This window comes from Ostrinia furnacalis, unplaced genomic scaffold (genome assembly GCF_004193835.3).
Source record: "Ostrinia furnacalis isolate ACB-3 unplaced genomic scaffold, ASM419383v2 OfSCF6932, whole genome shotgun sequence".
Lineage (NCBI taxonomy): Eukaryota > Metazoa > Arthropoda > Insecta > Lepidoptera > Crambidae > Ostrinia > Ostrinia furnacalis.
In genome coordinates this window covers 1,214,954-1,241,599 of record NW_021137171.1, presented here as the reverse complement: position 1 = coordinate 1,241,599, position 26,646 = coordinate 1,214,954, and the positions used below count along the sequence as shown (strand labels likewise).

The following is a 26,646-nucleotide window of genomic DNA, read 5'->3' as shown; positions in this document are numbered from 1 at the left end:
TTATCGACAAAAAAAAGGTCAAAAAACTTTTGAGATTTTTTTTAAATTTTTTATAGAATTTTTTTTCTTCTAATTACTTATTGTAAAGAAAACGTAATAATTTTTAAACTAAGCGGTATATCCTGATAAAATAAAAACAGTAATAATGCTAAATAACAGGCGATACTAAAAAAATACATAAAACATACAAAAAATGCCAACAAATAATAAAAAATGATATTTTTTGAAAAAAATCTGCTTTTAATTTCGTGTTTTTTTGGTTATTTGATAAATTTCTCCAAAAAATGCCCCCATAACAGGTGGTTTTTATTACTTTGTATTATTCTCTATCGTATTACCTTTGTAAAACCAAAAATCGCATGTCTCTATCCCTATCACAACATTTGCTATGATCGTTTGAACTAAGCCTCTCCGGCGCGCCATTCAACGCTTCATTAACAACGAAACTGAAAATGGCTCTAGATTTGTAATTTTGGTAAAGACAAGTTAGATTTCAAATAAACACAAAAGATTTCGAAGTAAAATAAGCATTTTAGTCAAAATTATAATTGTCTCTACCTGTAGCGGAGAATAATGTTGTGGCAGGCCTTTGTTCAAACGATCATTGCAAACGTTGTGATAGGGATATAGACATGCGATTTTTGGTCTTACAAAGGTAATACGATAGAGAATAATACAAAGTAATAAAAACCACCTGTTATGGGGGCATTTTTTGGAGAAATTTATCAAATAACCAAAAAAACACGAAATTAAAAGCAGATTTTTTTTAAAAAATATCATTTTTTATTATTTGTTGGCCTTTTTTTGTGTGTTTTATGTATTTTTTTAGTATTGCCTGTTATTTAGCATTATTACTGATTTTATTTTTTCAGGATATACCTCTTAGTTTAAAAGTTATTACGTTTTCTTTATAATAAGTAATTGAAAGAATAAAAATTCTATAAAAAATTAAAAAAAAAATCCCAAAAAATTTTTGACCTCTTTTTTGTCGATAAAAATAGGTCTAGTTTCATATATTTTCATATGTACACTTTAACGTGACTCACACTGTATTATCAGTTAAGCTAGCACCCATAACACAAGCATTAAGTTGCTTACTTTGGGGCTAGCTGGCGCTGTGTGAAATTGTCCAAAGATTTATTTATTTATTTATTTATAAGTAACCCCTATGTAAACAAAATTCCTGTTATTTGTTACCATAGGGGTCACTTCAAAATTAGGGATTGGTGGTGAAAACGGGCATAAAACTAGTTTTTTATGGATTGTTTCTAGTGGAGCTCTGACCACTTCTTTATATTTTTCTATTTAAGAGGCAATTGAATTACGACGGTTTGACGTGCCCACCAAATTACGCATTTTGGGATCAAGTCCAAAGATTTCTAGTATCTATTCATATTTATAATCACTCAATTTACGTTACATAGGTATCTAAAACGTTTTTATCTTTTCAGGATCGGTGTTTATATCGTGCTTGAACTGATCACTACCAATGGATGAAGCTACGATTTCAACAACCTACGCACGCGCATAGGGCCTGTGAGGCATCTCAGACGTTTATAGATACTCAAGATCGTTGGAGATTTTTTGTTGTACCATCGAGAAGAAAGCAGTCACATTTTCCGAGAGTTGTGAAGCAGAACAACGTAGAGGAAAGGGAAAATGGCGTACCATACATGATACATCTCAGTTGTTACGTTATATCTGTTGAATTATGTCTCTTATTCTTATAAAAAACATAAGTTCGAATGGCACCATGGTTTATTATGTTAGTTTCTTGGTAAGCTCGTGTGGTTGGTAAAATGTGGTTTTCTTTTTACAGGTACTGCTGGCAATTGGAGTCGAGTGACGGTAGGACTTAATTACTTACGCCCGTAGTCACAAACATTACTATGAGGTCTCACAGTGCGCGTGGACCCACAGGGTGACACACGAACCAATCACAGATCTCTATTCTCGTTGTGCGTTCTATTTGCTGCTTCACTNAGAACGGCGGGAAGACAAGGTGGTGGTGTAATCGATTCTACAAAGGCTGCAAAGCGGTCATATTCACTGTCGGCGATGAAGTTGTTAAATGGAGCAAACAACACACGCATTCGCCACAGTTTGAAGAACTGTAGACAATGTGACTTTCGACTTCGAATCGACATCGTGATCACTGCGTTATGTTTGCAAGTCTGGCAATGCTGTAGCAACTTGACTATGTAGAATTGAAATCTGTAATGCTATTTGACAATTACATAACATTTTGACACTGATCAAAGTGTCTGGTATGATAATAAACTATTATACTCAATACTCTATTTATCATCATTAATTATATTTGTATTATTAATTTATTTGGACATGATGTGTATTTCTTTCTTACTAATACTGCAATTGTTTATTATTAATAAGAAAATATATTGAAAATTTGACATGTAATGAACATTATGAATAAATTTCTTATTCTTATTCTTACTCAATTATTTATTGTATCCGTATTAATTAAGCTGTGGTTTGATGCCTTCAGTATATTTTATTTTTGGCTGGTTTTTTTTTTCAACAACATCTCAAGCTCAACTAAATTTTTAGCAACTTTATTCGAGGAATAAACGTTACTTACTATCTCTTCCAGGTCCAATATTCATAACAACTCGCCAGGGTGCCCGCGCTATATACCTCGACGGGTACAGGTACAATCGCCATCGGCAGATCGGTGGGAAGACAAGGTGGTGGTGTAATCAATTCTACAAAGGCTGCAAAGCGGTCATATACACCATCAGCGATGAAGTTGTTAAATGCAGCAATGAACACACTCATTTGCCTCCAAACTGAAATACCTTAGACAATGTGACATTCGAATTCGACAATATGACATTTGAAACGACACATCGTGATCGCTGCGCTACGTCCGCTCGTCTCGGCAATGGTAAAAATGCGATTTTGTCGAATCGAAAAAATCGAAATTTATGTCATGAATTATTATAAGTAATAATTAAATACCTATATTGGGACATCGATCTAATTGAGCAATTAGTATCTAGTAATAAAGGAGTGATATGATTGATTTGATCTTTTTATTGCTTTTTTGCACAACCGCATTTAAAAGTAGTTTGTTTTAAATTTAATACATTATTTATGGTGGAGCTCTGACCACTTCTTTATTTTCTTTCTTTATATTTTTCTATTTAAGAGGCAATTGAATTACGACGACGACATTTTGGGATCAAGTCCAAAGATTTCTAGTATCTATTCATATTTATAATCACTCAATTTACGTTACATATCTAAAACGTTTTTATCTTTTCAGGATCGGTGTTTATATCGTGCTTGAACTGATCACTTCCAATGGATGAAGCTACGATTTCAACAACCTACGCACGCGCATAGGGCCTTTTTATAGAGACTCAAGATCATTGGAGACTTTTTGTTGTACCATCGAGAAGAAAGCAGTCACATTTTCCAAGAGTTGTGAAGCAAAACAACGTAGAGGAAAGGGAAAATGGCGTACGATACATGATACATTTCAGTAGTTCGTTGTGACGTTATATCTGTTGAATTATGTCTCTTATTCTTATAAAAAACATAAGTTCGAATGGCACCATGGTTCATTATGTTAGTTTCTAGGTAAGCTTGTGTGGTTGGTAAAATGTGGTTTTCTTATTACAGGTACCGCTGGCAATCGGAGTCGAATGACGGTAGGACTTAATTACTTACGCTCGTATTCACAAACATTACTATGAGGTCTCACAGTGCGCGTGGACCCACAGGGTGACACACGAACCAATCACAGATCTCTATTCTCGTTGTGCGTTCTATTTGCTGCTTCACGNCTCTTTCACTTTCAGGTCCTGTATTTATAACCACTCGCTCTGGTGCCCGTGCTATATACCTGGATGGGTACAGGTACAATCGCCATCGGCAGAACGGCGGAAAGACAAGGTGGTGGTGTAATCGATACTACAAAGGCTGCAAAGCGGTCATATTCACTGTCGGCGATGAAGTTGTTAAATGGAGCAATGAACACACACATTTGCCTCAAGATTGAAATACTATAGACAAAGTGGCATTCGAATCGACAACGTGAACGCTGCGCTATCTGCAAAAGTCGGGCGATGTTGTAGAAATTCGACTATGTCGAATCGAAATCTGCCTTGTATTTTAAATAGGTACCTACATTGTGAAACTGATATAATTTAGTAACTTGTATTATAATTATACTAAATTCTCAATGATTTACTTATTGCATCAATACAATAAATGATGGCTTAAGTAGGTACTTGTTNGCTTCACGTATGCAAGCATCGTTTGTGATTACGGGCGTTAGTTTACTAACTTTATCAGATCCGATTAAATCCGGAAGACTTCGAAGGTCGAACCTTCACTTCGAACTCTTCCTCTGTTCTTCTGATTAATTTTGTTGCGGGTCCAATAACAGTTTAACATACCCCCGGGACCAACTTGACCTTCACTGGTTGGGCTTCTATTGGTGGTTAAGCTGTAGATCCTGTCTACACAGGAGTTGCAGCGGTGGGAACGAGAGGTGGGAATAATCCCGTAACTTGTTCAAATGGTTTAAAGCTTAAGGGGCTCATTATACTGTTGATAATAAAAAATAACAAAGGAAAGAAGATCAGAGTCATGACTAACTATACACCAAACTAGAACTGACTGCCGATGGGCAGCAAGGTTCTGGTATAGAAGCCACATGCCGGCAAGCGTAGCGTATGAGGTCCCATCAACAAGGTTTAGGTAGCAGGAAAGCGTTGGTGGCAGGCCGCTACCAACCAGTCAATCTGGAAATCATTGGGGAAGGCCTTTAGCAGTGGAATATGATGATGATGATGATTCATTAATCTACTAGTTGGAGCCTACATACGTGGAACCTGACCTAGCTAAAAAAAATTTTTTTTGTCATTGAAGTTTGACACCAGCAGCATTTACTTATTATTCGCTGTGAAGAAATTAAGATTTCATCTCTAGTTTCAGGTTTACGGGCGACACAAAAACGCACATCAAGATTAACTGCGAGATCTTATTCAGTTGTATTAAATGATCATACAATGACTATTTTTCTGTGGTATTTCTTTAATATGCGCCTTTTTGACACAAAAATATGCGTGTATAGTTTTAAGTCCCTTTGTTCTATGTTTTATTTTTTCTTTTTGTGTCAAACAAAGTTTTTCTATTCTAATATATTATGTCGTATGTAAGGAACTAACGACTCCTCAGATCAAAGTCCTTATTACAGAACTTTAAAAACTCGATACATTTTAATTTCTACAAATTCTGTCCCGTGATTGGTCAAAATATTGAGATTCAACCAATCAAAACCCTCAATCTACAACCCGACCGAAATAACTGCGCACCTCGTTGGAATGAGACTCTCTCCCACTTACCCGCACCTAGGGTTGCCAGGTCCAAAAACACAAAAGCCGGACTATGTGCTTCATTTGGCCGGACATTTTACCCTAAAAGCCGGACATGCGACGTGCAATTAGTGAGCTCACGAGTGAGTACTATCATCATCGGTTGCCTAACGTCCTGATGCGTGCGTGCCTTATTCTGTGGCTCGACTTTCGCCTGGCGCGGCAGCCAAATAAAAAGCCTAACAAAAGCCGGACAGGCCGGACATCGGTTATTTTGGCCGGACACGCAATCAAAAAGCCTAACTATGTCCGGCTTTATCCGGACGCCTGGCAACCCTACCCGCACCCCGCGTTCGCCCGTTACCAGAGCGTCGATGTGACGTCACAGCCGCCAGGTGCGCAGTCTACTTGATCTAGTTATAATGTTTAGTTAGAGCTTAAAGGACGTCTGCACATTTATCAATCCGGAACGGGATCGTAACCGTATTAACTCGAGGCGGTCAGTATTCTTTGTATGAAGCTCCATACTGCAACGCACACTTATCCGCACCGCAATGTAAACACCTTGCTTCGCGATAGACAGCGCGCGAAAGGCGATGACAGCTCGCGAAAGATGATATAGTTCCAAAATACTGAACTGTCCCACCCATGACATTGACAGTGGGGCGCCACCGTCAATACCGGATCGCTGGTTCCGATTTTTGCCATGTTGGAAACCATATATGTAGTTGAACGATGGTAGCGCCCCTGTGTCATTGAGTTTGGTGGGACAGTTCAGCGTGGGTCATCTATACGGTGTTGATCCCTATCCGAGTTGATAAGTCTTCTATGAGCTTAATTCTGTAATACACTCTAAATCAGTCTGCTTATCCCTTCTTTTGTTTTAGGGGCGATCTTCACTACATCCAAACGCGGGGCACCAGTCATGTACCTGGAAGGTTACAAGTTCCACAAACATCGTACCAGTAATCAGAAGACCAGGTGGTTTTGTGCTATAAATCAGCTGACACACTGTAAAGCCTTCGCATATACTACACTGAACAACGACACAATTATCCGTATTAATAACATCCATAATCATGCTCCAGGGTCGATAGAAGTAACCGTATGTGAAACGGGAGAAACAATATATAGTTATATAAGTCATATGAATAATTCGTTGTAATTATTAATTATTATTTATATTGACATGCATTTATGATCTACTAGCTTTTGCCCGCGGCTTCACCCGCGTGAATTTCACTTTGTCACAGATCGGCATAAATTATAGCCTGTATTTTAAACAATTATGTTATTCTGAGTTATAAACAATAATAATGTAAAGTTTCCTTTTCCTGTTTCCGTTCCCGTTCTGCAGTTTTGCGTGAAAGAGTAACAAACATCCAGACTTCCATATAAACTTTCGCATTTATTATATTATATGTATAAGTAAATAAGTTATAAGTATACAAGTAAATAAGTATAAGTATTATAAATAGGAAGTAGGATAAATAGGATATTAGTAGGATTAGTAGGAAGTAGGATAAATTATGTGTAATATACGAATGTTTTTTAAAATAAACTATGTAATTATCGATATTTTCTTCAATATTCATTAGTTTTAAGTTCTTTAAGATCAGTGGTTCTTAACCGGTGGTCCGCGGACCACTGGTTGTCTCTGGAGGCATTCCAAGTGGATCACGATGTGCACTTGCACACCTTGGTCAAAACCACTTTGAACTGATTTTTGCAGTCCAACTGGTTTTGACCGATTATGAGGTGGTCCCTGACGAGATTGTGGTAAAATGGTCCCTCATGACTGATGATAAAAAGATAAAGATAAAGATAAAAGATAAAAATGTTTGGAATGTTTAACTACCTAGCTCGCATCAATACTTATGACTATAATTTGTATGTTTCAAAGACTGTAAAACCTTGAAAAGGAGGCTGACAATAGTGACTGAGTTTCTTGCGCTGCTTCTTCTCAGCACTGGCCCATTTATTGTCCCGAAGCAGTGGTAGGGTTAATATTGGGACGTGTAAAAGCGCTTTTTTAAAGCCTATTTGCAAAAATAAATTAATTTTATGAATTTTTATTTTACTTAAAGGTTAAGAACCACTGTTTTAGATAATAGCTCTTTTTTATTTTAAACTTAATTGCAAGGACTAACATTTACGTATAAGTTATTTTTTTTTTACTAGAAATAAAAACAATTCGTATTACGTGGTGTCCGTTTCTGTTATAAAATAATTATTTTTTCTTTGTGTGTATCAATTTTCAATTTTTGTCTTATTATCCTGTAGTTTAATGTTGTCACAATCTGCTCACAAAATTCCATAAAATTTAGATGTGTGGTTCTTTAAAATTTCGCAAATTTGTAAATGGCAATTTCATACTTTATATGATAAAACACCTAATATTTTTTACCACAATAAATTAGCTTTTAAGAACCTGGTATATTATTTATTTTATTTATTAAGTATCTCCACCGAGAATTGGCACTCATTAACGCAAAAATAATAAACCTACCTTTGCTGTACCTGGGCTTCCAGCCTTGAAACGCGAACTTCGAAACACCTCTGTAAATGTAATGTAATCAAATATATTATACTGACTGGGCCTCATAAGAAGGCTCAAGGTCACCCAAAGGGTTAGGTATGGAGAATGCTATGCTCAGTTTCCAAAAAAAATCACCAAAGTAACCAAAATAGCCCCAAAATTGCACACTTATGTAGCAGTGGGCACATAGCACGTAGAGCTGACGCGGACGGCCGTTGGGACAGAAAAGTTCTCGAGTGGTAGGCCTCCCACTAGGTAGACTGACGATCTGGTGAAGGTCACGGAAAGTACCTGGATGCAGGCAGCGCAGGACCGGTCTTAGTAAAAATCCTTGAGGCAGGCCTTTGACCAGCAGTGGACGTAATTTGGCTGTAACGATAAACGGTAAACGATACTGGTTTGGACTGACAACGTGTTCTAATCATTGTCGTATTGGTTCTAAAGTTATCTTTTGCTTTCAGAAGTGCTCTTCACCACAACGTCTCGTGGTGCTCGGATCTTGTACGTAGCTGGCTACAAGTTCTTCCGCCACCGCCAGAGCAAGATCAAGACCAGGTGGTTTTGCGGGACCCATCACCATTTAGGCTGCAAAGCAGTTGTGTTTACCGTGGAACCAGATATTGTCGTCAAATGCCGGAATCTACATACACATCCACCCAAAGATAATTCTTTGGGTAATGTATGGAAGTACGCTTCAGCCTACTGAAGGGCTGGAGAAATTAAAATCCTTTTTAAAAGACTTCAATTCGTTTGTATATTTGTAATTTCATTTTGTATAAACGGATTTTTTTTGCATTTATTAATAAAGACTTAATGTATGTCTTATCTTCATAAATATAAGTAATGGGAAACATAATGATATGTAGCATATATATATACATATATATTATAATATGACCCATTCTACGACATTATATCATAGTAATATTTGTAATATTTCTTACAAAAGTAAACTTTCTAATCTTGTAGACTTTATTCAATAAGATTACAATACAAATAGTACAAGACATACCGTTTTGGTATGGTCACTTAATCTACACTTAATGTAATGTAGTAGGTACATATTTCTGTAAAAGACAAATCAAACAAAAAAAAACAATAAAATACAGCCTTGAAAAGAGGCTGAAAAAAATTATTGAGTTTTACGCTGCTTATTCTAAGCACTGGCTTATATTATTATCCCAAGTCATTGTTCCTGCTAGGACTATTCCTGCTGGCATTATTCGCACTGGGACTATTCCTACTTGGTCTATTCCTACTGGGACTATTCCCACTTAGACTATTCCCATTTATACTATTCCTACTGGGACTATTCCCACTTAGACTATTACCATTTATACTATTCCTACTGAGACTATTCCCATTGGGACTATTCCTACTAGGACTATTCCTAGTAGGGCTATTCCTACAGGGACGTGTCAAAAGCGCTTTTAAAAATCTAATGTCAATCAGTGTTAACCCTTTGGCAGCCGCACATTTCATTTAATGTTTTTCGGTGGTTTTCAAAAATGGTTCTACTTTCAGAGGCAGTATTCACCACATCGTCTCGCGGCGCCAGAACCCTCTACATCTCAGGGTTCCGATTCCTCCGCCACCGTCAGAATNGGCAGAACGGTGGAAAGACCAGGTGGTACTGCGGCACTCATCACCGCTTGGGTTGCAAGGCTGTGGTGTTCACCGTGGACGGTGATCAGGTGATCAAGTGCCGGAACCAACATAGTCATCCCCCTAAAGACCAATATTAGTCGAAGTTGGGACCTTACGAGTATTATGGGAATGTGCTTGGAAGCACTATTGATTTATTTAACTCTTAATTTTGAAACTTTTTGGTATCTGACTTCGAGCCCAGTCAAAAGTAAGTTCAAAATGTGGATTCTTATTTAATGTATTGTTTCATTCTTTTTAACTTACTTGCTTCAGGCCGCGATTTCGTCTTTCGAAAATATGCAATTAAAAACTCGAATTATACGAGTATAAGTAATTGAAGTATAGATTTTTTATAATTTTGTAGGTGCATTTAACGTTATATTTTGAAGTATAATTATTTGTACAAGTATACATTCTCAAAAATGTATTAAATAAGTAGCTTATTTTATAGTTCTTAAAGTTAAGTTAGTTTCAGGTACCTATTAACTCAAACAGTATTAGAAAAATTACGTATTTCAAAATATTACCTAAGTTAANTAAGTTAAAAATATTTTTTATTCAAAAAGTAAGTTTTTTATTTATCTAAGTGGATTAATTTATAGTCACAACAATTTATTTATGTACAACAATAAAACTGATAAACGCATATTTTAGTTTTTAAGATGTGTAGAGCAATAAAAATACATGCTATTTTCTTCTATTTTTTATTTTAGTCTAATACCTACAGAGGTACATCTATTTTCTTTAAGAATATTATATTATAACTTTACACAAATTAGTAATTATAGTCCCGTTAACCCCTCACACTAATGCTTGTGTTACGAGTGGGTTATGGCGGGGTTCGAACCAGCGTGCCTCGGATATCGAATCGGCCAGTTCGACACCTTCACCGTTCGGTTATTGTGGTTTCTATGGAGTAATAAATAGGTACTACTATTAAAAATAATACTACTGTTAAATGCCATAATCGCGTGTCCTTAATATTAAGAAATTTCAATCTTGGGCCACCCCTAAGCCGCATATTTAGTTTTATACACGGTATCCTTCCGTTTGGCCAAATTACTTTTCGCCAAATTTCAATTCGCAAACAACTTATCGCCAAAGTTTCATTTCCCAAATGAACTTTTAGCAACTGTACTTTTTCGCAACTAATTCATTTGGTCAAATTATCATTTGGCAAAATTTTACTTGGCAAATATTTGATTTTGCCAAATATTATATCCCAAATAATTTATTTGGTCAAATTGACATTTCACATACTTACCCACTGTTACCCACAAATCAAAGCATATGCAGATGATCATGGTTTTCACAAGAATTTTATGTAAAACNTTTTTAACTTACTTGCTTCAGGCCGCGATTTCGTCTTTCGAAAATATGCAATTAAAAACTCGAATTATACGAGTATAAGTAATTGAAGTATAGATTTTTTATAATTTTGTAGGTGCATTTAACGTTATATTTTGAAGTATAATTATTTGTACAAGTATACATTCTCAAAAATGTATTAAATAAGTAGCTTATTTTATAGTTCTTAAAGTTAAGTTAGTTTCAGGTACCTATTAACTCAAACAGTATTAGAAAAATTACGTATTTCAAAATATTACCTAAGTTAATAATATTCTTAAAAAAGTAAGTTTTTTTATTAATTTATGTGGATTAATTTAAAGTAACAACAATTTATTTATGTGCATCAATAAAATCCTGATAAACGCATATTTTAGTTTTTAAGATGTAGTAGAGCAATAAATTACGTGCTATTTTCTTTTGTTTTTATTTTACTCTAAAAATATACACATTTACGAAGAAATTACTAATAGTCTTATTCTATTATTATTCAGGCAGTTAAATACTGCACAGTATTAATTACACCACCGTTTTTACATACATAGCTTATGTCTTTACAATACAAATGGGTGAAGAATACACGTGTGTGCGTCAATACTCGCTCGTGATTGTCCTTTCGATTAGATATCTCAGTGTGCCTACCATGAGTTTACGTTAGGTGAGCTCGCTAGCGAATACGTCAAAAAATTCTATGAAGATTTTATTTCTTGAAAGTAGCCGCTAGGGGCGCTGCACAATATGTCATACATTTAAATGTCATTTTTTTACGCAGTCGCTAGCGAGCACACCTAACGTAAACTCATGGTAGGCATGCAGGAGGTGTAGTCGCGCGTGTTTTGTTTTCAAAGCAAACTCGCGGAGATGAACAGGCCTGCCTAACTTCGAACTTCTATGTTCTTCTGATTTATTTAGTTGCGGGTTCAATCACAGTTTAACTTTGCGGGACAAACTTGACCTTCACTGGTTGGGTTTTTATTGGCAATAAAGCTGTAGATCCTGGCTACACAGGAGTTGCAGCGGTGGGAACGAGGGGTGGGAATATTTTATTTTACTGTACTTTGTATTACAGGAGCAGTGTTCGCCCCGTCCGTCCGTGGCGCACGAGCCATCCATATAGGAGGGTTCAGGTTTCTCCGGCACCGCCACCGGAACGGCAAGACCCGGTGGTACTGCGGGACTCATCGGAAGATCGGCTGCAAGGCTGTCCTCTTCACCACTGAAGATAACGAGATTGTTAAATGCCATAATATATGTACATACCCATTACCCGGTAGAAGCGATAGGCAGGAAATGAATCGATAATTAATCAATTCCAAGACTAAATCTTGGAATTGATTATCGACTGAATCCTAGAATTGGTGTCAAACTGAAATAAGATGCGTGATTTGATAAAATCTTATCGATGACTATATGGGTTTATCACGTAAATGGATAGAATGTCTCGATAAAAGTTTATCGTGGTCCGGATCTTAGGCCTACTGTAAGTCTATTGGCGGCATTGTATGATTTGTATGTATGTAAAACAATACATACAATGTCACAATTTTATATCCACTGGCCAAATGGACGTCACTGTAATCAATGGATCTAAACCAACGCGATCACACGCGATCAGCCGGCGTGCAGCGATGGCGATCAGACTAATGCATTGGTCGCCATCGCTGCACGCCGGCTGATCGCGTGTGATCGCGTTGGTTTGGCCAAACCTTTAAGGATTTCAAAAGTTTAAGTTCCTTGGGGGAGGTATTTGTCCAGCAGTGGACGTCATTCGGCTGAAACTAACGAACGAACAAAGCTTTAAACCTTTTTAAGGGTATACTTATTTATAGCAACAGACTTATAAAATTAAAAAAATCTAGTCATCTAAGAACCTATTTATTTCTTCCTAAGTAAGGCTGAGTTGCACCACTTTATCTTAACCGTAACCGTAACAATAACCGGTGGTTTTTGTATGGAGTTTGATAGATTTTAGAGGTTTGTCAAAGTTTAAGTAAGATGGTGCAACCCGGCCTAAATCTTGAGGTACTAATTTTTATGATGACCCGAATTTCTCGACATGAATAGGACGATATAAAAAAAAATATTTTCATTTCAGAGGACCAAGTAAAGCCCCTTTGGGTTTCGTTCCTGCAGAGTTACCACGCCCTCGAAATGAGTTCGAAACGGAGAAACTGTGCAGGTTGCTACGAGAGGTTGCGAATAACCATGAACAGTGTCCAGGCAAAGCAAAAAGTGAAAAAAATAAAAACATACTGCAGGACTTGCAAGCAAAACCTTTGCGCGACATGTTTTAAAGACAGGCATTTTAGAGATTAAAATCATTTTTTATTTATGTTACGCTCATTGTTTTATTTTCTGTCTCCTCTTATTTATGTGTACTTATAATGTGTATAAATTATGTATTCGCAAAGTTATGGCATTTTACTCTACCCTAGTGCCGGTGGGTCGAGAAACATCTGCTATTGATGCCATTTTTTAAATTAAAATTCATATAATCATCATCACATATTATTATATTCTTTCTGTATTAAATATGGATCTTTCTGTTTTTATAAGGACCTCTTCGTTCACATTCTAAGTGTCCACTGTTAACTATGTTCCATAAATAAATGTGTTTTGTTGTTTTCTTTTTATTCATTTGTATTTTATTTATTTTCGTGTTAATTAGTTTTTTTTCATTCATCCTTTGTAAATAAACATTTTTTACTTTGACTTTTGACTTTCATTTTCCAGCTGCTTACTTCTCCCAGTCGTCCCGAGGAGCCAAGATCATTTGCGCAGGCGGGTACAAGTTCACCAAGCAGTGCAAGTTCAAGATGAAGACGAGGTGGTGGTGTGGCACCTCCAGGGCTTGTCCAGCTGTCGTGTACACCGTCGAGGATGAGATTGTGTCGTGCAGGAATGACCATAACCATCCGCCGCCATCTTATTTTTAGAGTCTCGATAAGTTTTTAAGTTTTTTGTGAAGGTTTAATGTAACCTTGTTGGTGATAAAATAAATAAAGTAAAATGACCCACCGAACCCCTCACTCTCTATTTAAATGAAAATGAAAATCTTTTATTTCAATTAAATGGTTACTTTATTAATTTTAACCTTTTATAAATTATAATCTTGAGCGTAAGCCAAAATCATATGAATGATTTCTTCTTGAATTTATTTTATTTCATTAAATGAAAAAAATTCTTATCGTAATTATAATTTGTTTTAAAGATTTTAGGTTAAGATTTCAGTACAGTCAACGTCAGATACTTAGAAACACCCCAAGTGGCCAAAAAGACTTGTTGCGAACTTTTTGGCTACTTTGGGTGTCACGAACTATTTGACGCTGACTATACATACGGGTTTTCTAATTCTCACATCTAGTTAAAGGTTTGATTCTCCCAAACACCATTTTTGTCTCTTTAATCTCATTTCTATGCCTTAGGTCCAATATTCTGCATGTCGTCCCGTGGAGCCTTGATGATAAGTTTAGATGGGTTCAAATTCCTCAAACACACGGTGTCGAAGGGCGGCTTGAAGACCAGGTGGTGGTGTGGGACGCACAACCACAGGGGATGCCGTGCCGTCGTCTACACTGTGGCCGACAAGGTCTGCAGTGTCAAGAACGAACACAACCACCCTCCACCGACGCGGTTTTAAAGATGTGTCACAGTTAGACTAGGCGCAGACCATCGATTTTTAGTTGTCCGATAGTTGTGTCCGATTCAAATTGTATGAAGAATCGGCCAAATTGAATCGGCGTAATGTGCGCACTTCCTTACATGCCCATTGCCCATACTGATCAACTGCCCGACTAAACTATCGGCCGACGAAAAATCAATGATCTGCGCATAGGCTTAAGATTCGGCCAAACCAACGCGTGCAATCACGTCGGCGATGGCGATAGCGATTGCGATCTCTGCGCATGCATAGATCGCCACGACCAATGACGAACTCATATCTCTACATATTCATACACGACATCAGATTCTGATAGCCATCGCCATCGCTGCACCATGGTTTCTTAAGGACATGTCAGGCCAACTAATGTACTGTCCAGCCTGTCCGTCTTGTGTTAGGCTTTTATGTAAATGACGTGCCAGTCGAAACTTGAGCACATAAGTAAAGCCGTGACGCAATTTTTAGAACATTAGGGGTTATAAAAAGCTATGATTATATATTAAAAAAGGTAAGTCAATTTAAGCACCTAGTCCGGCTTTTGTGTTTTTGGCCCTGTGGTAACCCTAGTCAAAGTGGATACGGTCTGCGGTACTGATCACTTTGACCTGACCGCAGACCGCAGCCAGTGAAACAAATCATTCAGCCCTGGGCATAGAATTATAACACCTAGAACACGAGCAAGGGCAAGAAAAGTCAGGCACATCAACTAGACAGGTGCTTTTTCCCATACAACTAAGCAGGTCCTTAGTTTTTCCTATACATTCTGACAGTTGACGACGTCAAATGCTAGTGAAAACGTATGTAAAATGACATTGTATGACATTTATTTTGCCTAACTTTAGACGAAGCGCTTGTATAAAGAGACTATCCATCAGGTGCACAAACACCTAGATGGATAATCTCCATCCTTCACCCAAGGCCCTGGGCATAATTTAGTATTGTTTTTCGTTTTTAGGCCTTAATTAAGGCAGTAAAGGTCAAATATTATGTACCTTCTTTTAGGCAGCTCGAAATTTAATATTAAGAAAGTAGATGTGAAATAAAAAAAATGGTACCTAATACATTTTGTGTTGTGTTTCGGATCTGGATGGTCAATGCAGTTTTTTGTATTTTTGGCGATACCTAACTTTTACTCATTTGTAGGGTATTACGAGTATTAGTGCTATTCATACGTGATTTTTGTTGTAACAACAATTTAATGAACAAAAACTTTTTTGAAAGTGTCAGTATTTTAATTTTAAGTTTAGTTATTAAATTTTGATGATCTGTTAAAATGCGATGTATTTGTGAATTATCTGTGTTTTCTTCCCCTAATAAATGTGTATTTCATTTAACTTTGGATTTCATTAGGCTTTGTAAAAAATCTATTTTTATTTCTGTAATGGCACCATGGTCTTAGCAATAAGTAATCTTATGTAAACTTTACGTTATTTAATTCCTTCATTCATTAATATTTTGTTTTAATGGTGGTTTGTGGTTAGCCATAGTTTTTTCGTACACCTTTTCTAGACCAGGGTCTCTTAACCAGTGGTATACAGCATGACTCACGCCCGTATTCACAAACATTACTATGAGGTCTCACAGTGCGCGTGGGCGTACAGGGTGACACATGAACCAATCACAGAGCTCTATCAACGCTGTGCGTTCGATTTGCTGCTTCACTTAACCAAACATCGTTTGTGAATACGGGCATCAAGTGCTTATAAAGCCATCTACGAGTATTTCTTTTGAACCAAAGCAAAAGCAATCATGGTACAAAATAAAGAACTCTATAAAGTATGTTAGACTTTTTTTAATAAGTGTTTTTTCTCAAAAGCCTTTATAGACCCAATATACTGAACTGTCCTACCCGTGACATTGACAGCGGGGCGCCACCGTCAATACCGGATCGCTGGTTTCGATTTTTGCCATGTTGGAAACTATACAGTTGAACGATGGTGGCGCCCCCCTGTTAATGAAGAATTTGGTGGGACAGTTTAGTTTAGGTCATCTATATTTGGAACGGTTCCGTCAGATTGTCTTAAAATTAATTTCAAGTCTGACCAAGAAGGTTAAGAAACCCTGGTAACATCATCATTAAGCCCAATATCAGCGACATCTCTTCCATATTCCTAAGAATCTCATTATAAATTCTCGCAGGCATATCCTAACCAGACCTTTCTTTCAGACCGGCCCACATTCTTCACCTCCAAAATCGGCGCGCGTCTGATGCAACTCCGAGGGTATCACTACACCAGGCGTTCTGTCTGCTCCTCCAAGGTCCGGTGGCTCTGCACCGAGAGTAGAGACAGGAACTGCCACGCCGTTGTGGTCACCATTGGGAGGACCATCATCGATAGGCACAATAAGCACAACCATCCACCGAAATAGCATTAGGCCCGCTCTGCTGATGCGGAGATGAAAAGTGACTTTGGGATAGGAAAACTGTGAAGGTTTTAGTGGACTTGGAACCTCGTTTGACATGTTTTAGGATATTTCGGAAGTGTAAGTGTTCGTGAGTACGTGACGTGTGTAACGTACCTACTAAAGCCTGGTCCGTAAGCACGTAGAATCCCGTCCAATGACCCCAAGCTAACCATCCTTATCGCTCGCGCGTACCTAATAATATTGCTGTCGCGACTGTGCGACGCGCGCCCGCAGTGAGTGTGCAAGCGCGACAGCAACATAATTACGTGCGAGCGACAAGGATGGGCAGCTTGGGGTCATTGGACGGGATTCTACGTGCTCACGGACCAGGCTTTAGAAGCTATCTATAGGCTTAACTGGTATCTGGGGTATGGGAGCGGCACGTGAGTTTTTGTAACATCAAACGTCAGCAAGACTTCAGATCTCCTGCAGATTTATATGCTCTGTTACGTCATAATATAATGTCACGCCTCCCGTGCCGCTCCCATACCTCAGGCACTGACTGAGTTAAACGCTAGACCTATAGTATACAGGGTGGAAACGATAAGTGATCTCACTCGATTATTTCTAAACTATACAAGATATCGAAAAACTGGTTACTGATCCTGAAAGTGCTTCACAAGCTCTTTCAAACGGTACCAATAATAGGTTACACAATAAACTGGAACTATCGAAAATTCAAAGTTTCCAGCTTCCATACAAAATGTATGCCAACCACACAATACTAGAAGTGTAATTTATTTTTTGTTTAATAATAAACTTAAATAGTCGGTTAAATAAACTCGTAACTTGCAATTCATTTAAAATTATTTGTGGAAAACATTAGTTTGAGGCTTTACTTACTATAATATTATCAAGAGATGAGTGCCATGACTCTGTTAGTACTAAATGTATGGAAGATGAAAACATTGAATTTCTTAATAGATCCCATTTATTCTGTAAGCTATTGTTGATACCGTTGGATAAAGCTCGTGAAGCACTTTTAGGATCAGTAACTAGTTCTGCGATATCTTGTGTAGTTTTTAATATTATGTAACTTTGCCAAATGTATGGAAGCTGGAAACTTTGAATTTTCGGATAGTTCCAGTTTATTCTGTATCCTATTATTGGTACCGTTTGAAAGAGCTCGTGAAGCACTTTCAGGTTCAGTAACCAGTTTTTCGATATCTTGTATAGTTTAGAAATAATCTAGTGAGATCACTTATCGTTTCCACCCTGTATATATACAATTTACATATTATCATACACCACACCCTGGGCCATACATATCGCGATAACCCGAAGATTCGCTCAATCACAATGTGTTTAGAAAAGTATTCGCGCATAATGTATTGTGCTTTTTGTATTGTCGCAAGACTTCGCCCCGCTGTCAAATCGGTGTTGCCGGAATGTTATCGCGATGTGTGTAGCCCAGGGGTAAGGAAAAGCATTTATGACTCCATACTCGTATTGTGTTTATTTGTTGAATAACATGACTTCCAAAATAGGTACTGTTACTATTTCTGTGTAATTCTTGTGGACCTATAAGAGCAAATTGATTGATTTAAGAGAAAATTGTGGAAAAAACTGTATTTTTTTTGTTTTTACCTTTGTTAGACAAGGGTCAAATGACCCGCGACACATCGTGCATGAATATATATAGGTCAGCATTTTATTCATTGATTCTTCTTATCAATTTTTTAATTATTTCTGACCATCCAGCGAGTCTTGCATGAAGTCATAATGCTAAAATGTTTCAAAATAATTGGTTTTTGCCTACGGAATATGAAAGATCTCCTTTAATTTATCCAATATTAATATTGTAAGTGTTAATATTAATTTAAATTTAAAAATAATGCATGCTTTGTTATTTTATGTAGAATAGGCGGAAATTCGATCCGCTATGGCACAATTAAAATTAAACTAAATGGATCTGTATGCTCAACGAATTAGCTATTGTTTGTAGGTATAAATTGTTGATATTTGTAAGTAATCCCTAAAGGTTAAGATGTATAAATTGTTGGTATAAAGGTTTAGAACTGTTTGTGGACATCATCATCATCATGATGATTTGACCCCCAATGATTTCCATGTTGATCGATTGGTAGCGGCCTGCAGCGCCTTCCTGCTACCTTTGTGATGTCGTTTGTGGACAATATTGGACAGTCAAATATTCTTTTTTTGTACATAAATGTCTTTAGACTCCCCGACTACAGACTTTTGTTGGCCGATAGCTGATTCTAGTCTGTATGAAGATCAGCCGATACCAAAACGGTGTAATGTGCGCACTTTTATACATGTTGTAGGGCCTAGTTGAGACTCTCAGGTCATGAGGCCTTGTAGTTTGACATTAAAATGTCACTACAAGCAAGCGTACCTATCATTTTGATTTTTACTTAATTATATCGTATGGTTGTATTGTCAGATGTCTGTTGAAGCAGGGACAATTTTTGATGTCGACTATACCAATGGTTCTAAGCCTTTAAAAGGGTACGTTGAAAAGTATTTGGATATTGTGTTCATAATTTTTAGACTGTCCAAGTAATCCCTTATAAGTATAGTCAGCTGTATAAACTGTTGAATATTTGAAATTGCCAAGTCTAAAACTGTATTTGTCGTGTGTATCTTTAATTGAAGTTCCATAAAATGATTCCTATAGACTTTGTGATTGTTAGATACGTGAACAAATTGATGTGATATTAATTGTAGATAGTAAACATATTAGCCATCAACTATACTTGTCCCATCCTAGTGTCTATTTACCCATAATTTTTTTGCATTGTAAATATTAAAAATAATTTGTTTCTCAAATAAGTATGCAAGACAATATTCATTTTATCAGTTGCAACGCGTTAACCGTAATTAACTGTAACCAGCTATACTAAAACACATTGATCTGATCTCTTTCTTTTAAACTCTGTCTGAATGTTCTTTATTTATGTATGATTTTTATCTATCTAGTAGCTACGTATAAACAATGTTTACAAAAAGTAACGCAGTTCTGAAACTTTCAAGAATATTTTTAAAATAATCACAAAAAATATTACCATAATATTAATATTAAATTGCTACTATGTATAACATGTTATATTTAACGTATAATACTCTATCTGGTCTCTCTTAATCTTTGTGCAAGTGTATATTATATGTGTAATAATAATGTTTTATCATAATACGTTCAGCCGTGTGCCTTTAGTCTATAATGTAACACTGAATCATGTTGTTTTAGCTATTGTTATAACGGTTTGTAATTTTGTGATATACGCATGTTTATTGTCTGACATCTTCTTGTAATAAATATTGATGGATCATTTAATTTCAATTTATTTATTTTTACAAAAAAGAAAGCAAGAGATCTAAAATGACGTTTGTTATTTTTTGACTAGCTGACCCAGCAAAGTTCGTACCGCCTATGTTCATTAGAAATAATGTAATGGTGAAAGAAGTCTAATATATTTATATGTTTCATGAAATGCCGTATTTTTCAGGTAGAAAGAAGCGCAGACAAAAACTGACCAGGGAAGAAAAACTAGAGAAAAAAAGAATCGCAGAGAGACTAAGAACAGAAAGAATCCGCGCCGACCCAGTTTTGATGGCGCTGTACAAAGAAAAAAACAAAGAAAAATATATTAGAAAAAAAGAACGAGGCAAATTCATCCCTATGAACCTTTTGCCCAAGAAGGAACAGGCACTACGCAGGAAAAAAAACCGCGAATCCTCCAGGCTGTATTATTATAGAAAAAAGCTTCAAAAACAAAATGAAAAAAGTGTTAAAATTTTTGTTAACGAATCTGATGTTCAAAATGATGATGATGGTGAATAAAAGTTTGACGATGTGAAAAATTAGATGTGTTTCTTGTCAAAATTTCACCTCTGCAGCCAAGTTTGTAAATTACTAATTCTTTTTTAAATAGTCCAGACGTTGACCTACGTGACGGTATAAATAAAAATAAAATAAATAGAAATAATGTAACATTATAATTATGATTGTTAAAGAGGGCTACACAAAACAAGGTGTACAATTCAAACAATAAACTCTTTCTTCTTTAGAATATTAGTGTACACGTAGAATTGTAAATAAAACCATTAATATTTTTCAATGTTTAATTAAATGCTTTATTTTTCAGGTAGAAAGAAACGCAGAAGAAAACTGACCAGGGAAGAAAAACTAGAGAAAAAAAGAATTGCAGAGAGACTAAGAAAAGAAAGAATCCGCTCCGACCCAGTTTTGATGGCGCTGTACAAAGAAAAAAACAAAAAATGCATATTAGAAAAAAAGAACAAGGCAAAGTCATCCCTATTAATCTTTTGCCCAAGAAGGAACAGGCACTACGCAGGAAAAAAAACCGCGAATCCTCCAGGCTGTACTATCATAGAAAAAAGCTTCAAAAACAAAATGAAAAAAGTGTTAAAATTTTTGTTAACGAATCTGATGTTCAAAAGGATGATGATGAATAAAATTTTGATGATGAGAGAAATTAGATGTGTTTCTTGTTAAAATTTCACCTCCACAGCAAAGTTTGTTAATCACTACATTTTTAAGATAGTATAGACGTTGGCCTACATGACGGAATAAATAAAAAGAATAACAAAAAAAATAGAAAAAATGTAAGATTCTAATGGTGAAAGAAGCAATGCAATACAAACAATAAAATCTTTCTTCTTTAGAATAGTGTAGACGTAGAATTGTAGATAATTCGACTAATATTTTTCTATGTTTAATAAAACGCTGTATTTTTCAGGTAGAAAGAGGCGCAAAAGAAAACTGACTAGGGAAGAAACACTAGAGAAAAAAAGAATTGCAGAGAGACTCAGAAAAGAAAGAATCCGCTCCGACCCAGTTTTGATGGCGCTGTACAAAGAAAAAAACAAAGAAATGTATATTAGAAAAAAAGAACGAGGCGAAGTCATCCCTATGAACCTTTTGCCCAAGAAGGAACAGGCACTACGCAGAAAGAGAAACCGCGAAAACTTCAGGCAGTATTATCAAAGAAAAAAGCTTCAAAAACAATTAGAAAAAAGTGTTAAAATTTTTGTTAACGAATCGAACGATGATGATGGTGAAAATAAGTTTGACGATGACAGACATTAGACCATAATGTTACTTGTCAAAATTGCCCCTCCGCAGCCAAATTTGTAAACGTACTTTACATATTCTAAGATAGATGACTTACGTGTCAGTATATTAGGTAAATAAAAATAAAAACAAAATAAAACCTTTCGATTTCCCTGTTTTTTAGATCTATTTTTAAATACAGGATTGAAAAAAAAGTGTTTCAAAGTTAGTAACAGCGCTTTCTTCCAATCCAAAATATTCCTACGTAATTATACGTAGGTACTTTTTCCACCATCTCCTCTACTATGATCTAGGCTTGTCTAGTGTGCGATTTAAAGATTTACTTTTTCTCACATTCCTGATTAAAATATTATGTTACTTAATTTTCGTTTGTTTCGTTATAATGTTACTTTTATTTTGTACTCGAATCGGTACACAATTGTAATTGTTTTTTTTCTTTTTATTAATAAGTATTTACCTTTATTTGATTAGTAGGTTCGGCAAAATTATTTAGCATACACATTAAAGTTTCATTGAAATTGTGACTCTTTCTATTGAAGTTATGTTTCTAGTTTAAGAATAAACGCCTAATTATGTTTATTATCTATTTATTTTATTCTTTTTCTACTATATTTTCAAGGCAGAGATTCCGTTGGAATTCTATAATGTCTTTTCGAAGCCAAATGAGCACATTTTATTTTGAACATTAATTCGAATACTCGTTTACAGACATACCAAAAATTTATAAGGGTGTCCATAAAGTATTGAAATGGAAAGGGAACACCTTCGGGGTTCATAGCAGAAGTTATGATGGGAGGACACGCTGGCGATGCCACAAGCACAGCCGAGGCTGCAAGGCGTTTCTGATCACCTTCGAACAACGTGTAGTCAGAATGATGCTGAAACACAATCACAGGAACCCAGAGTCTGGCAATTGGAGTGACGAAGACAACGGCGCGGAAGTCGTATCGATTCCACTCCTCTTTACGAGTTAGCAGTAACGTAGGTCTAAGCGCTTCTTCCCAACAAGTCAAACCCAAACCAGTAACACTGTTACTCGTTGGAAAAAATACTAAGAAAAATTTACAAAATACATTAAAAATCAAAATAATTAGGTAATCTATGGATTTACAGTAAGAAAATACAGGTTAACGAGTGAGGGTGTGACTGATGGGATTTTTGTCGATATTTTTCCCAACGAGAAACCAGTGTTATTTGTTTGGGTGTGACTCGTTGGAAACAAGCGGATCTAATGCCCGTTTTCACCATCAATCCCTAGTTTTTAAGTGGCCCTTTTGAAAACAAAATTCCTTTTATTTGTTACCATAGGGGTCACTTAAAAATTAAGGATTGAAAACGGGCACAAGTGCCTTTTTACTGTAATGCGGATTTCGGCACGCATGCGGGCTGCGCTCACTTTCAAGTAAATTATTGAACTTCAACAGTTCATAGCGCGTGAGATATTGTTTTTTATTAATTGAAACCACACGACCTTCCGCCTTTTTTTTCGTGGGTTCAACTTCTGCCTTAAGCAGTAAGCAGTTTGATTTTTTCAAGTTATTTATAATTTTCAAATTAGTTTGAGATGCAACTCTTAGAGTAGGCGCACACCGTTGATTTTTCGTCGGCCGATAGTTTAGTCGGGCAGTTGATCAGTATGGGCATGTATAGGAGTGCGCACACTACGCTGATTCGATTTGGCCGGTTCTTCATACAAATTAAAACCGGGTACAACTATCGGCCAACTAAAAATCAACGGTGTGCGCCTACTCTTAATGCTAAAAATTAAATAACTGTTTAAAACCAGTTGGTCAATGCAATGTTAGGGATATTCCCTTGACGGCAACGCCATATTTCTTTAGTTGGCAGTCTTTTAGAGTGTGTTATTCGTTCGTCATTATTTACTTTTGATATTGACTTCAGAAGGCAATAAAACGATGGTTTGGCAAACCGAACCTCTTTGTTTTTGATATTTTTTATTTTTCTTAAGAATTCTGTTCTTGCCTGCTGTCTTGTTTGTAGTGTCTTAGCAACGGTACGAAATAAACGCGAAGTAAAACTTGGATATTTTTCACTCTTTTGCACGGCCAAACCTCTGATCCCTCACTGTCCTCAACAGATGGTTAGTGATGTTTTTATTTAGATATAGTACTCACTAGCTAGGCATAAAATTAGCATATTAATGCGTTTTCTCGATAATTGGAATAGGTTAAAAATGTCATAACAGTTTTTGTAAAAATAGGTAGTTACCTAGGGGGTATCCAGTATAAGGGTGCCCAAATAAAGTATAGCATTTATTATTTTTCTGACAGTGTTTATTGTTTAATTATTGTTTAGATNGCGTTTCTGATCACCTTCGAACAACGTGTAGTCAGAATGATGCTGAAACACAATCACAGGAACCCAGAGTCTGGCAATTGGAGTGACGAAGACAACGGCGCGGAAATCGTATCGATTCCACTCCTCTTTACGATTTAGCAGTAACGTAGGTCTAAGCGCTTCTTCCCAACAAGTCAAACCCAAACCAGTAACACTGTTACTCGTTGGAAAAAATACTAAGAAAAATTTACAAAATACATTAAAAATCAAAATAATTAGGTAATCTATAGATTTACAGTAAGAAAATACAGGTTAACGAGTGAGGGTGTGACTGATGGGATTTTTTTCGATATTTTTCCAACGAGAAACAGTGTTATTTGTTTGGGTGTGACTCGTTGGAAACAAGCGTGTCTAATGCCCGTTTTCACCATCAATTCCTAATTTTTAAGTGACCCTTTTGAAAACAAAATTCCTTTTATTTGTTACCAAAGGGGTCACTTAAAAATTAAGGATTGAAAATGGGCACAAGTGCCTTTTTACTGTAATGCGGATTTCGGCACGCATGCGGGCTGCGCTCACTTTCAAGTAAATTATTGAACTTCAACAGTTCATAGTGCGTGAGATATTGTTTTTTATTAATTGAACCCACACGACTTTCCGCCTTTTTTTTTGGTTCAACTCCTGCCTTAAGCAATTTGATTTTTTCAAGTTATTTATAATTTTCAAATTTTTTTTTTAAATTGATTCTGTTTTTGACTGCTGTCTTGTTTGTAGTGTCTTAGCAACGGTACGAAATAAGCGCGAAGTAAAACCACGGTAAAACTTGGATATTTTTCACTCTTTTGCACGGCCAAACCTCTGATCCCTCACTGTCCTCAACAGATGGTAAGTGATGTTTTTATTTATAGTGGTAGTACGCACTAGCTAGGCATAAAGTTAGCATATTAATGCGTTTTCTCGATAATTGGAATAGGTTAAAAATGTCATAACAGTTTTTGTAAAAATAGGTAGTTACCTAGGGGGTATCCAGTATAAGGGTGCCCAAATAAAGTATAGCATTTATTATTTTTCTGACAGTGTTTATTGTTTAATTATTGTTTAGATGGAGGATTTACCGAAATAATAAAGCAGAGAAAAAAATGGGACCCAGAGTCTATGAAACGTGCATACAATGCTATAATTAATAAGGAAATGGGATATTTAAAAGCATCCAAAGCTTTTCGCGTGCCTCGATCAACATTGGAGAGCTATGTGAAAAACCGTTCTAAAACAGTAGACCAATTAATTAATACGAAGATGGGACGAAAAGCTACTTTTATATAAATATAAATTATTAGACTTAATTTGGTTTGCTAATTTAAAGTACCTAAGTATAAGTAGTGATAAGTAATAATTGTAAGTGCAAATATATTATTTTTGAATTTATATGTGTTTCTTTTTAAGTTTTCACATATTTGGAACTTCACCCCTTATATAGTAGGTAACTAGAGTTTCGTTATATCATTACATACCTACGTAGGTATAAAACAAGGTTGCTTTCCGCTGTCTGTCCCTATGTAAGCTTATATCTTTTTAAACTACGCAACGGATTTTTATGCGGTTTTTTTTTAATAGATAGAGTGAAGAAAGAAGGAAGGTTTTTAAGTTAGTATACCAGTGCGAATCAGGGGCGGGTCGCTAGTTCCATATAAAATTATTCATCAAAAACTTAAAACAATTTGTTTTGTCAACTGACTGTCAGTTTTGTCGGCGTTTACCCGTGGTCCCCCCAACATGTCCCCCTGGTTGGTCCACGGGTAATTTTTTTTACCCGTTGTCCCACCGTTCTGAACAATTTTTGCCAGTGGGTCTCCGGGTAATTTATTTTAACCATAGTCCCACCGCACAGTGGTAAACGTTGCATGTCACCTAGGTATGATTATAAAAAAATCTATAATTATTAATTAGAAATGGCCCCATAGCAGACATTTTCCTACATCTAAAGGCCTTTTGAAATATACATATATTGGTTATGGCTATTGGAGCGGGTACCACTTTCCATACATTTGTGCCCATCATCCTTTAGGGGAGAGGGGGGCAGCTTTGAACAATTTTCATACTTTATTGAATATCTTCCAAATTTGAACGATTTCATTAATTTTTTCTTCCTAGATAGAGGTCATGGTTATCACACAACAAAATAATGATGTTCTTCTTAATTATTCATGAACGCTTATTAAGATATTTAGATTTTTGCACAGACCTGTAAACGTTCAAAACTGCCCCGTAGTCGGGGCAGCCTTGAACACGCCTGGGGCAGTTTTGAATTAGTATTTTTTTCAATGAAATAAAACTGAATATTTAT

At 36.2% G+C, this 26,646-nt stretch overlaps 3 protein-coding genes across 3 annotated transcripts; 2 read left to right on the top strand and 1 right to left on the bottom strand.

Annotated features, from left to right (window-relative positions):
- Window positions 1-14,320: 14,320 nt before the first annotated feature.
- Window positions 14,321-17,095, top strand: LOC114362941 (uncharacterized). Its single transcript, XM_028318527.1, has 2 exons — window positions 14,321-14,470; window positions 16,682-17,095. Exons 1-2 carry the CDS (start codon window positions 14,321-14,323, stop codon window positions 16,910-16,912), a joined length of 381 nt encoding a protein of 126 aa, XP_028174328.1. The 3' UTR covers window positions 16,913-17,095.
- A 223-nt stretch (window positions 17,096-17,318) lies between these two features.
- LOC114362940 (apical junction molecule-like) lies at window positions 17,319-22,574 on the top strand. Its single transcript, XM_028318526.1, has 5 exons — window positions 17,319-17,331; window positions 20,416-20,574; window positions 21,055-21,291; window positions 21,670-21,907; window positions 22,556-22,574. Exons 1-5 carry the CDS (start codon window positions 17,319-17,321, stop codon window positions 22,572-22,574), a joined length of 666 nt encoding a protein of 221 aa, XP_028174327.1.
- Window positions 22,575-22,618: 44 nt separating this feature from the next.
- LOC114362939 (uncharacterized) lies at window positions 22,619-26,077 on the bottom strand. Its single transcript, XM_028318525.1, has 3 exons — window positions 26,038-26,077; window positions 24,338-24,484; window positions 22,619-22,854 (listed from the first exon to the last, which is right to left on the bottom strand). The coding sequence occupies exons 1-3, from the start codon at window positions 26,075-26,077 to the stop codon at window positions 22,619-22,621; spliced, it is 423 nt and encodes a 140-aa protein (XP_028174326.1).
- Window positions 26,078-26,646: the final 569 nt, after the last annotated feature.

Bases quoted from the DNA above. Each gene is read 5' to 3' on its own strand.
- LOC114362941 (XM_028318527.1), top strand. From the start codon at position 14,321: ATGTCGTCCCGTGGAGCCTTGATGATAAGTTTAGATGGGTTCAAATTC. The intron at 14,471-16,681 runs GTCTGCAGTGTC...AAATTCTCGCAG, and splicing joins TCTACACTGTGGCCGACAAG to GCATATCCTAACCAGACCTT.
- LOC114362940 (XM_028318526.1), top strand. The intron at 20,575-21,054 runs GCAAATTCATCC...TTTATTTTTCAG, and splicing joins TATTAGAAAAAAAGAACGAG to GTAGAAAGAAACGCAGAAGA. The intron at 21,292-21,669 runs GTACTATCATAG...TGTATTTTTCAG, and splicing joins AACCGCGAATCCTCCAGGCT to GTAGAAAGAGGCGCAAAAGA.
- LOC114362939 (XM_028318525.1), bottom strand. From the start codon at position 26,077: ATGTTGGGGGGACCACGGGTAAACGCCGACAAAACTGACA. The intron at 24,485-26,037 runs GTCAGTTGACAA...CTTGTTGGGAAG, and splicing joins AAACGCCGACAAAACTGACA to AAGCGCTTAGACCTACGTTA. The intron at 22,855-24,337 runs GTGATCAGAAAC...CGTTGTTCGAAG, and splicing joins TGACTACACGTTGTTCGAAG to GTGATCAGAAACGCCTTGCA.